The sequence below is a fragment of the Chanos chanos genome, chromosome 7 (genome assembly GCF_902362185.1).
Source record: "Chanos chanos chromosome 7, fChaCha1.1, whole genome shotgun sequence".
Lineage (NCBI taxonomy): Eukaryota > Metazoa > Chordata > Actinopteri > Gonorynchiformes > Chanidae > Chanos > Chanos chanos.
In genome coordinates, this window is record NC_044501.1 from 660034 (window position 1) to 673106 (window position 13073).

The 13073-nt window shown below is 40.8% G+C and overlaps 1 protein-coding gene across 1 annotated transcript in view; it reads left to right on the forward strand.

Annotated features, from left to right (window-relative positions):
- Nucleotides 1–205: 205 nt before the first annotated feature.
- Nucleotides 206–13073, forward strand: part of LOC115817064 (mesothelin-like protein) — a 20130-nt gene continuing 7262 nt past the window's right edge. Inside the window, exons 1-8 of the mRNA XM_030780306.1 lie at nt 206–279; nt 908–1037; nt 1768–1958; nt 2115–2205; nt 4158–4281; nt 4471–4658; nt 5933–6088; nt 6340–6473. Coding sequence (XP_030636166.1) covers nt 206–279; nt 908–1037; nt 1768–1958; nt 2115–2205; nt 4158–4281; nt 4471–4658; nt 5933–6088; nt 6340–6473 — 1088 coding nt within the window. The remainder of the gene's footprint in view (nt 280–907; nt 1038–1767; nt 1959–2114; nt 2206–4157; nt 4282–4470; nt 4659–5932; nt 6089–6339; nt 6474–13073) is intronic.

Genomic DNA, 13073 nt, shown 5'->3' on the forward strand with positions numbered 1-13073 from the left:
CTATTTCACAACCTGTCTCACAGTCACTGCACACACACTGTAACCTGTCTCACAGTCACTGCACACACACTGTAACCTGTCTCACAGTCACTGCACACACACTGTAACCTGTCTCACAGTCACCGTACACACACTGTGACCTGTCTCACAGCTGACCTGCACACACACTGTAACGTGTTTCTTTCCTCTCTCATAGCTGACCTGCATGTACATTTACGTCAAAGACGATGTCTCATTCAACTTCACAGAATACCCTGCCGACCTGCTTCTGTATTTCAGGTATGTCTGAGCTCCCCAGTCATCACTAAAAATCACCTATCACATTACAATCACATTACAATCACATCACAATCACATCACAATCACATTACAATCACATTACAATCACATCACATCACAATCACATTACAATCACATTACAATCACATCACAATCGCATCACAATCGCATCACAATCACATTACAATCACACCACAATCGCATTACAATCGCATCACAATCGCATCACAATCGCATCACAATCGCATCACAATCGCATTACAATCACATCACAATCACATCACAATCACATCACAATCACATTACAATCACATCACAATCACATCACAATCACATCACAATCACATTACAATCACATCACAATCACATCACAATCGCATCACAATCGCATCACAATCGCATTACAATCACATCACAATCACATCACAATCACATCACAATCACATTACAATCACATTACAATCACATCACAATCACATCACAATCACATTACAATCACATCACACCTCTTCTGACCCCCCCCCCTTCCCCTCTCTCTCATACAAATAAATTAGTTGTTAAGTAAAAAATGTGACTGATTAATGTCTGGCTCCTCCATCCCCCGCTCTCCATCCGCTCCATCGATTAGCTACTCAAAAATCAGCCCGTCAGACTGCCGGGCATACTTCACAGCGCTGGGCTTCGCTGACTTCAGCGTTCTCTCCAGTGCCTTGTCCTTCAGAAAAGAGATCCTGTTCAGCAATGCTAGAACCTGCCTGGTAAGTTACAAATCACCAACATTTATTAAACAGCCGAGTTAAGCGTAGAATTCCTCTAACTGATTTATTAAACGTCACATAGTATCTCAGGGTAATCAGGATGTGTGAGGTCTCAGAATGAGCCGGGGGACGTTGTCCAAAGCCCAATTTATACTTCTGCATCGAATCTACGCCGTGTGTACGGCCTAGGCTCTGCGTAGCCGCGTATCCTACACCGTAGCCTGACGCGCACCTCCCTTGAAACGTAACTACACATCATACACAGCGTCTCCTCTGACGTCCCCTCTCTTTTCTGTGTAGCAGTCATTTCAGTGAAAGTAACTGCTGTTCAACATTTATTAGCTCCAACTCCAACATGAGCCGCTCCGTTTCAGGTGCCGTTGAACATTGTCATTAAAATTTCCAACTGAGTGAGAGCTCCGTTTGTCCCTTAAAGTTTAGAAACTAGTCCCTCTTTTGATCGCAAAGCTTGTTTTACAGATATTGCTGTGCAAGGGCTGAATTCTGACTTTTTATTTAACATTATCCTTGCAATCGAAGAAAATCAACACAGTGGCATAGAAATCCCACCGCAAACTGGTGATTTGGCGATGTGATTACAGAGTGACGCAGACACACGACACAGAAATATAAATGCTCACAACGGCATAGGCCAGGGCGTAGAGCCTACGCAGAAGTCAGCATTAATTCTCTCCATAAATGTCACACCCTCTTCCTCTCTCATAATCAGGGTATATCAGGAACCAGCATCAGCAGGGAGAACCTAGACATTCTGGGAAACATGTGCTGTACTCTGGATGGCTCCTACATTCAGAACTCTGATCCCTATATTCTGGAGAAACTCAAGAACTGTCCTGATTTCACAGTCGATCAAGTCAATGCCATGGAGGTGCTTCTGTTGTCTGGAAACACGACTTATGGGTAAAAGCAGACAGATCCACACATACAGAGACACCCACTGTAAATATGCACCTCAGTGCTGCACGATAACAGAAAAGATATTCACATGAAATATCTGCAGTGATATATGTAATTCATAGTTCTGAACATTTATGCCAATACAAATCCTTTGTTTAGGTCTCCTGCTGACTGGACTATTAACACGCTGGAGAATCTTGGTATTCTGCCTCTGTATCTCAGGTCATCATTCTGGATTAACTTCACTAAGGTCTGTAATCTGGCATGATGACATGAAGGCGTGTGTGTGTGTGTGTGGGGGGGGGGGGGGGGGGGGGGTGCATTAGTCTCGCTGTTCTTGTGTGTGTCTTTGTATAACTGTGTGTGTGTAAATGTTGGGCGTGATTGTGTGTGTCTTTGTATAACTGTGTGTGTGTAAATGTTGGGCGTGATTGTGTGTGTTTCTATAACCGTGTGTGTGTAAATGTTGGGCGTGATTGTGTGTTTTTCTATAACTGTGTGCGTAAATGTTTGGCGTGTGTGTGTGTGTGTGTTTCTATAACCATGTGTGTAAATGTTTGGCATGCGTGTGTGTGTGTGTGTGTGTTTCTATAACTGTGTGTGTAAATGTTTGGCATGCGTGTGTGTGTGTGTGTGTGTGTGTGTGTGTGTGTGTTTATATAACCATGTGTGTAAATGTTTGGCGTGTGTGTGTGTGTTTCTATAACCGGGTGTGTAAATGTTGGGCATGATTGTGTGTGTTTATATAACTGTGTGTGTGTAAATGTCAGGCGTGTGTGTGTGTGTTTCTATAACCGTGTGTGTAAATGTTGGGCATGATTGTGTGTGTTTATATAACTGTCTGTGTGTAAATGTCAGGCGTGTGTGTGTGTGTGTGTGTGTTTATATAACCATGTGTGTAAATGTCAGGCGTGTGCGTGTGTGTGTTTCTATAACCGTGTGTGTAAATGTTTGGCCTGCTTGTGTGTGTGTGTTTCTATAACCGTGTGTGTAAATGTTTGGCATGCATGTGTGTGTGTGTGTGTGTGTTTCTATAACCGTGTGTGTAAATGTTTGGCCTGCTTGTGTGTGTGTGTTTCTATAACCGTGTGTGTAAATGCTGGGCATGATTGTGTGTGTTTATATAACTGTGTGTGTGTAAATGTCAGGCGTGTGTGTGCGTGTGTTTCTATAACCATGTGTGTAAATGTTTGGCATGCGTGTGTGTGTGTGTTTCTATAACCGTGTGTGTAAATGTTTGGCCTGCTTGTGTGTGTTTATATAACTATGTGTGTAAATGTTAGGCGTGTGTGTGTGTGTGTGTTTCTATAACCGTGTGTGTAAATGTTTGGCATGCGTGTGTGTGTGTGTGTGTGTGTGTGTGTCTGTGTGTGTGTTTATATAACCGTGTGTGTAAATGTTTGGCCTGCTTGTGTGTGTGTGTGTGTGTGTGTGTGTGTGTGTTTTTATATAACCGTGTGTGTAAATGTTTGGCATGCGTGTGTGTGTGTGTGTGTGTTTCTATAACCGTGTGTGTAAATGTTTGGCATGCGTGTGTGTGTGTGTGTGTGTGTGTGTGTTTCTATAACCGTGTGTGTAAATGTTTGGCATGCGTGTGTGTGTGTGTGTGTGTGTGTGTGTGTGTGTGTGTGTTTATATAACCGTGTGTGTAAATGTTTGGCATGCGTGTGTGTGTGTGTATGTGTGTGTGTGTGTGTTTATATAACCATGTGTGTAAATGTTTGGCATGCGTGTGTGTGTGTGTGTGTTTCTATAACCGTGTGTGTAAATGTTTGGCGTGTGTGTGTGTGTGTGTGTGTGTGTGTGTGTGTTTCTATAACCGTGTGTGTAAATGTTTGGCACGCGTGTGTGTGTGTGTGTGTGTGTTTATATAACCGTGTGTGTAAATGTTTGGCATGCGTGTGTGTGTGTGTTTCTATAACCTTGTGTGTAAATGTTTGGCATGCGTGTGTGTGTGTGTGTGCGTGTTTATATAACCGTGTGTGTAAATGTTTGGCATGCGTGTGTGTGTGTGTGTGTGTGTGTGTGTGTGTGTGTGTGTGTGTTTATATAACCGTTTGTGTAAATGTTTGGCGTGTGTGTGTGTGTGTGTGTGTGTTTATATAACCGTGTGTGTAAATGTTTGGCATGCGTGTGTGTGTGTGTGTGTGTGTGTTTATATAACCGTGTGTGTAAATGTTTGGCTTGTCTGTGTTTTTTCAGAGAGAAAAGAAACGTTTTCTCAGGGTATTCATCAAAGAGCTCAGGTCCAACGGGGTTCCCCGGTCAAAGATCAGAGCACTCCGACAGGAGGCCCAAAAACAGCATCGCACAAAACGCAGTGTTGGTACGCGCTCGCACACAGACACACTATCACATATTTATTTATGTACAGAATATAAAACAGCTGACTTCACAGTGTGTTAATGTGTCTGATGTCAGGGAACTGACCTCACAGCGTGTTAATGTGTCTGATGTCAGGGAACTGACCTCACAGCGTGTTAATGTGTCTGATGTTTGGTGCTCCTCTGTGCAGGGAGTGGCTGTACTGAGGGAGAGATCACTCAGGTGACCGTAAACAACGATGCCTTCCCTTTCGGTTACAACGTCACTCAGTTTGACGCCTGCTTGAGTGTACAGACACTCAAGGACAACCTGGAGGAGATCACAGACAAGACAGATGACAGCGCCCTCCAGGAGGTTATTCTCCACAAGCTGAATCAGGTAACCATGGAAACAACAATCACAGCTTACTTCTGCTGAGAACAGTGTCATGCCTGAATTCAATACACTTAAATTTAAGATTGAAGAGTTTTATTGTCATGTGCGCAGCAAAACAGACAGTTCCACTGGACAATGAAATTCTTACTTTGCTAATCCTCCATTACCAGACGATTATGAATAAAAAACAATATATAAATAAGTAAAAAATCTTATACGGAAGACAATATAAATAAGTAAAAAATCTTATAAAAAAAACAAGAGAAAAATACAGCTGGGGTAGATCTATGAAAGTGACTTAGTATTGGAGTATTAGCATTTAAGTTACATGTGCAGTTGTTACAGTGAATGTGCAATGTCGCAGTTACATGTGCAGTTGTTACAGTGAATGTGCAATGTCGCAGTTACATGTGCAGTTGTTACAGTGAATGTGCAATGTCGCAGTTACATGTGCAGTTGTTACAGTGAATGTGCAATGTCGCAGTTACATGTGCAGTTGTTACAGTGAATGTGCAATGTCGCAGTTACATGTGCAGTTGTTACAGTGAGTGTGCAATGTCGCAGTTACACGTGCAGTTGTTACAGTGAATGTGCAATGTCGCAGTTACATGTGCAGTTGTTACAGTGAATGTGCAATGTCGCAGTTACATGTGCAGTTGTTACAGTGAATGTGCAATGTCGCAGTTACACGTGCGGTATGTGTGAGAGAACAGCAGTCATAAAGTGCACTGTGCAATATTACACGATGACAGTAGGAGTACAACTATACAATTATTAACAATACACTTATTAACAATACACATTAACAATACACTTATTAACAATACACTTATTAACAATACACATTAACAATACACTTATTAACAATACACTTATTAACAATACACATTAACAATACACTTATTAACAATACACATTAACAATACACTTATTAACAATACACTTATTAACAATACACTTATTAACAATACACATTAACAATACACTTATTAAAGGAAGGTTAAGGTGAAAGTGAAAACAAAACATGAAAAAAATCACAATTTTAACGCTGCAACTTCTTCTCCTTGTTAAAAAAAAACAGAGAAACATTTGTTGTTTTTATCTTAAGATATTAGGGTTAGGGTTATTGCTCAAAAGACTTAAACTGAAACATTCTAAAGGTCTTCACTCCAAGGCTGTTGAAGAGGGAGAGAAGGGTTCACCTGAAAAGGAGGTGCACTCTGTTGTAGTGGTGTCTTGGAGTTTGTGTGGAGTGAAGATGGTGTTTTGTTTGTCAGGCCTATCCGGGAGGAATCTCTGACACAGTGGTCCAAATGCTGGGGCCAGCTTCCCGCGCGGCCACCGCCGAGGACATTGCCAAGTGGAACATCACCACAGTGGACACCTTGTCTGCTCTCATGAAGCCGTCGGACGGGGAGTGGAACCCTGACCTGGTTAGAATCCAGACTCCTCCTTCACACTGGTCCATGTGCTCTGATGTCATGTCACGTAAATAAATTGTGGAGTGAATTTTTTGTTTCTGCCAAAAGACCATGAAAATTAATCTTCTTCACAGGTGTTAGATCCAAACTAAAACATCCTTGTGTCTCTTTCCCCTATCGCCCACTGCAAGTGTGACAGCATGAAGCTTAAGTCTTCTCTCTCTCTGTCTCTCTCTCTCTTTCTAACTCTCGCTCTCTGTCAGAGTAAAGCTATTATCTCTAAGTATCTGAATGGGGCTGGGAACTCCCTCGGCAGTGTGGAGCTGAATTCTGTTGGCTCTAACCTATGTGCTCTGGACACCAGCACCCTCAGCTCTATCTCCTCCAGCAGCCTGAGGTGAGTCAAAGTGTCTCCACCAGGACTTCAGAAAAACACACAGGGCTTTTCTCCACGTCAAAGTGTCTCCACCAGGACTTCAGAAAAACACACAGGGCTTTTCTGCACAGTCAAAGTGTCTCCACCAGGACTTCAGAAAAACACACAGGGCTTTTCTCCACAGTGTTACTCACTCTGTAAACAGTGTTATATTGCAGCAGCATCTCAGCATCAAATACCTTAAATACACTCAGATGCATACAGTCTCACTTCCTGATAACACTGCTATGAAAACAAGGGAAACACGAGAGGCACAGTTAGGTAATCATGCTGTACAACCCTAATGTTTTTCTGACATACAACCATCAACTGCCCCATTATCACTACACAACCCTAATGTTTTTCTCTCATACAACCATCAACTGCCCCATTATCACTACACAACCCTAATGTTTTTCTCTCATACAACCATCAACTGCCCCATTATCACTACACAACCCTAATGTTTTTCTCTCATACAACCATCAACTGCCCCATTATCACTACACAACCCTAATGTTTTTCTCTCATACAACCATCAACTGCCCTATTATCACTACACAACCCTAATGTTTTTCTACCATACAACCATCAACTGCCCCATTATCACTACACAACCCTAATGTTTTTCTCTCATACAACCATCAACTGCCCTATTATCACTACACAACCCTAATGTTTTTCTACCATACAACCATCAACTGCCCCATTATCACTACACAACCCTAATGTTTTTCTACCATACAACCATCAACTGCCCCATTATCACTACACAACCCTAATGTTTTTCTCTCATACAACCATCAACTGCCCCATTATCACTACACAACCCTAATGTTTTTCTCTCATACAACCATCAACTGCCCCATTATCACTACACAACCCTAATGTTTTTCTCTCATACAACCATCAACTGCCCCATTATCACTACACAACCCTAATGTTTTTCTACCATACAACCATCAACTGCCCCATTATCACTACACAACCCTAATGTTTTTCTCTCATACAACCATCAACTGCCCCATTATCACTACACAACCCTAATGTTTTTCTCTCATACAACCATCAACTGTCCCATTATCACTACACAACCCTAATGTTTTTCTCTCATACAACCATCAACTGTCCCATTATCACTACACAACCCTAATGTTTTTCTCTCATACAACCATCAACTGTCCCATTATCACTACACAACCCTAATGTTTTTCTCTCATACAACCATCAACTGTCCCATTATCACTACACAACCCTAATGTTTTTCTACCATACAACCATCAACTGCCCCATTATCACTACACAACCCTAATGTTTTTCTCTCATACAACCATCAACTGCCCCATTATCACTACACAACCCTAATGTTTTTCTCTCATACAACCATCAACTGCCCTATTATCACTACACAACCCTAATGTTTTTCTCTCATACAACCATCAACTGCCCCATTATCACTACACAACCCTAATGTTTTTCTCTCATACAACCATCAACTGCCCCATTATCACTACACAACCCTAATGTTTTTCTGACATACAACCATCAACTGCCCCATTATCACTACACAACCCTAATGTTTTTCTACCATACAACCATCAACTGCCCTATTATCACTACACAACCCTAATGTTTTTCTCTCATACAACCATCAACTGCCCCATTATCACTACACAACCCTAATGTTTTTCTCTCATACAACCATCAACTGCCCCATTATCACTACACAACCCTAATGTTTTTCTACCATACAACCATCAACTGCCCTATTATCACTACACAACCCTAATGTTTTTCTCTCATACAACCATCAACTGCCCCATTATCACTACACAACCCTAATGTTTTTCTACCATACAACCATCAACTGCCCCATTATCACTACACAACCCTAATGTTTTTCTCTCATACAACCATCAACTGCCCCATTATCACTATACAACCCTAATGTTTTTCTACCATACAACCATCAACTGCCCCATTATCACTACACAACCCTAATGTTTTTCTCTCATACAACCATCAACTGCCCCATTATCACTACACAACCCTAATGTTTTTCTCTCATACAACCATCAACTGCCCCATTATCACTACACAACCCTAATGTTTTTCTCTCATACAACCATCAACTGCCCCATTATCACTACACAACCCTAATGTTTTTCTCTCATACAACCATCAACTGCCCTATTATCACTACACAACCCTAATGTTTTTCTCTCATACAACCATCAACTGCCCCATTATCACTACACAACCCTAATGTTTTTCTACCATACAACCATCAACTGCCCTATTATCACTACACAACCCTAATGTTTTTCTCTCATACAACCATCAACTGTCCCATTATCACTACACAACCCTAATGTTTTTCTACCATACAACCATCAACTGTCCCATTATCACTACACAACCCTAATGTTTTTCTCTCATACAACCATCAACTGCCCCATTATCACTACACAACCCTAATGTTTTTCTCTCATACAACCATCAACTGCCCCATTATCACTACACAACCCTAATGTTTTTCTCTCATACAACCATCAACTGCCCTATTATCACTACACAACCCTAATGTTTTTCTCTCATACAACCATCAACTGCCCCATTATCACTACACAACCCTAATGTTTTTCTACCATACAACCATCAACTGCCCTATTATCACTACACAACCCTAATGTTTTTCTCTCATACAACCATCAACTGCCCCATTATCACTACACAACCCTAATGTTTTTCTCTCATACAACCATCAACTGCCCCATTATCACTACACAACCCTAATGTTTTTCTCTCATACAACCATCAACTGCCCCATTATCACTACACAACCCTAATGTTTTTCTCTCATACAACCATCAACTGCCCTATTATCACTACACAACCCTAATGTTTTTCTACCATACAACCATCAACTGCCCCATTATCACTACACAACCCTAATGTTTTTCTCTCATACAACCATCAACTGCCCCATTATCACTACACAACCCTAATGTTTTTCTCTCATACAACCATCAACTGCCCCATTATCACTACACAACCCTAATGTTTTTCTCTCATACAACCATCAACTGCCCCATTATCACTACACAACCCTAATGTTTTTCTCTCATACAACCATCAACTGCCCCATTATCACTATACAACCCTAATGTTTTTCTACCATACAACCATCAACTGCCCCATTATCACTACACAACCCTAATGTTTTTCTCTCATACAACCATCAACTGCCCCATTATCACTACACAACCCTAATGTTTTTCTCTCATACAACCATCAACTGCCCCATTATCACTATACAACCCTAATGTTTTTCTACCATACAACCATCAACTGCCCCATTATCACTACACAACCCTAATGTTTTTCTACCATACAACCATCAACTGCCCCATTATCACTACACAACCCTAATGTTTTTCTCTCATACAACCATCAACTGCCCCATTATCACTACACAACCCTAATGTTTTTCTACCATACAACCATCAACTGCCCCATTATCACTACACAACCCTAATGTTTTTCTCTCATACAACCATCAACTGCCCCATTATCACTACACAACCCTAATGTTTTTCTCTCATACAACCATCAACTGCCCCATTATCACTACACAACCCTAATGTTTTTCTACCATACAACCATCAACTGCCCCATTATCACTACACAACCCTAATGTTTTTCTCTCATACAACCATCAACTGCCCTATTATCACTACACAACCCTAATGTTTTTCTCTCATACAACCATCAACTGCCCCAATATCACTACACAACCCTAATGTTTTTCTCTCATACAACCATCAACTGCCCCATTATCACTACACAACCCTAATGTTTTTCTACCATACAACCATCAACTGCCCCATTATCACTACACAACCCTAATGTTTTTCTACCATACAACCATCAACTGCCCTATTATCACTACACAACCCTAATGTTTTTCTCTCATACAACCATCAACTGCCCCATTATCACTACACAACCCTAATGTTTTTCTACCATACAACCATCAACTGCCCCATTATCACTACACAACCCTAATGTTTTTCTCTCATACAACCATCAACTGCCCCATTATCACTACACAACCCTAATGTTTTTCTCTCATACAACCATCAACTGCCCCATTATCACTACACAACCCTAATGTTTTTCTCTCATACAACCATCAACTGCCCCATTATCACTGCACAACCCTAATGTTTTTCTACCATACAACCATCAACTGCCCCATTATCACTACACAACCCTAATGTTTTTCTCTCATACAACCATCAACTGCCCCATTATCACTACACAACCCTAATGTTTTTCTCTCATACAACCATCAACTGCCCCATTATCACTACACAACCCTAATGTTTTTCTCTCATACAACCATCAACTGCCCTATTATCACTACACAACCCTAATGTTTTTCTCTCATACAACCATCAACTGCCCCATTATCACTACACAACCCTAATGTTTTTCTCTCATACAACCATCAACTGCCCCATTATCACTACACAACCCTAATGTTTTTCTCTCATACAACCATCAACTGCCCCATTATCACTACACAACCCTAATGTTTTTCTCTCATACAACCATCAACTGCCCCATTATCACTACACAACCCTAATGTTTTTCTCTCATACAACCATCAACTGCCCCATTATCACTACACAACCCTAATGTTTTTCTCTCATACAACCATCAACTGCCCCATTATCACTACACAACCCTAATGTTTTTCTCTCATACGACCATCAACTGCCCCATTATCACTACACAACCCTAATGTTTTTCTACCATACAACCATCAACTGCCCTATTATCACTACACAACCCTAATGTTTTTCTCTCATACAACCATCAACTGCCCCATTATCACTACACAACCCTAATGTTTTTCTGACATACAACCATCAACTGCCCCATTATCACTACACAACCCTAATGTTTTTCTCTCATACAACCATCAACTGCCCCATTATCACTACACAACCCTAATGTTTTTCTACCATACAACCATCAACTGCCCTATTATCACTACACAACCCTAATGTTTTTCTCTCATACAACCATCAACTGCCCCATTATCACTACACAACCCTAATGTTTTTCTCTCATACAACCATCAACTGCCCCATTATCACTACACAACCCTAATGTTTTTCTACCATACAACCATCAACTGCCCCATTATCACTACACAACCCTAATGTTTTTCTACCATACAACCATCAACTGCCCCATTATCACTACACAACCCTAATGTTTTTCTACCATACAACCATCAACTGCCCTATTATCACTACACAACCCTAATGTTTTTCTACCATACAACCATCAACTGCCCTATTATCACTACACAACCCTAATGTTTTTCTCTCATACAACCATCAACTGCCCCATTATCACTACACAACCCTAATGTTTTTCTACCATACAACCATCAACTGCCCCATTATCACTACACAACCCTAATGTTTTTCTACCATACAACCATCAACTGCCCCATTATCACTACACAACCCTAATGTTTTTCTCTCATACAACCATCAACTGCCCTATTATCACTACACAACCCTAATGTTTTTCTCTCATACAACCATCAACTGCCCCATTATCACTACACAACCCTAATGTTTTTCTCTCATACAACCATCAACTGTCCCATTATCACTACACAACCCTAATGTTTTTCTCTCATACAACCATCAACTGCCCCATTATCACTACACAACCCTAATGTTTTTCTACCATACAACCATCAACTGCCCCATTATCACTACACAACCCTAATGTTTTTCTACCATACAACCATCAACTGCCCCATTATCACTACACAACCCTAATGTTTTTCTACCATACAACCATCAACTGCCCCATTATCACTACACAACCCTAATGTTTTTCTCTCATACAACCATCAACTGCCCTATTATCACTACACAACCCTAATGTTTTTCTCTCATACAACCATCAACTGCCCCATTATCACTACACAACCCTAATGTTTTTCTACCATACAACCATCAACTGCCCCATTATCACTACACAACCCTAATGTTTTTCTCTCATACAACCATCAACTGCCCCATTATCACTACACAACCCTAATGTTTTTCTACCATGCAACCATCAACTGCCCCAATATCACTACACAACCCTAATGTTTTTCTCTCATACAACCATCAACTGCCCCATTATCACTACACAACCCTAATGTTTTTCTACCATACAACCATCAACTGCCCCATTATCACTATACAACCCTAATGTTTTTCTCTCATACAACCATCAACTGCCCCATTATCACTACACAACCCTAATGTTTTTCTACCATACAACCATCAACTGCCCCATTATCACTACACAACCCTAATGTTTTTCTACCATACAACCATCAACTGCCCTATTATCACTACACAACCCTAATGTTTTTCTCTCATACAACCATCAACTGCCCCATTATCACTACACAACCCTAATGTTTTTCTCTCATACAACCATCAACTGCCCCATTATCACTACACAACCCTAATGTTTTTCTCTCATACAACCATC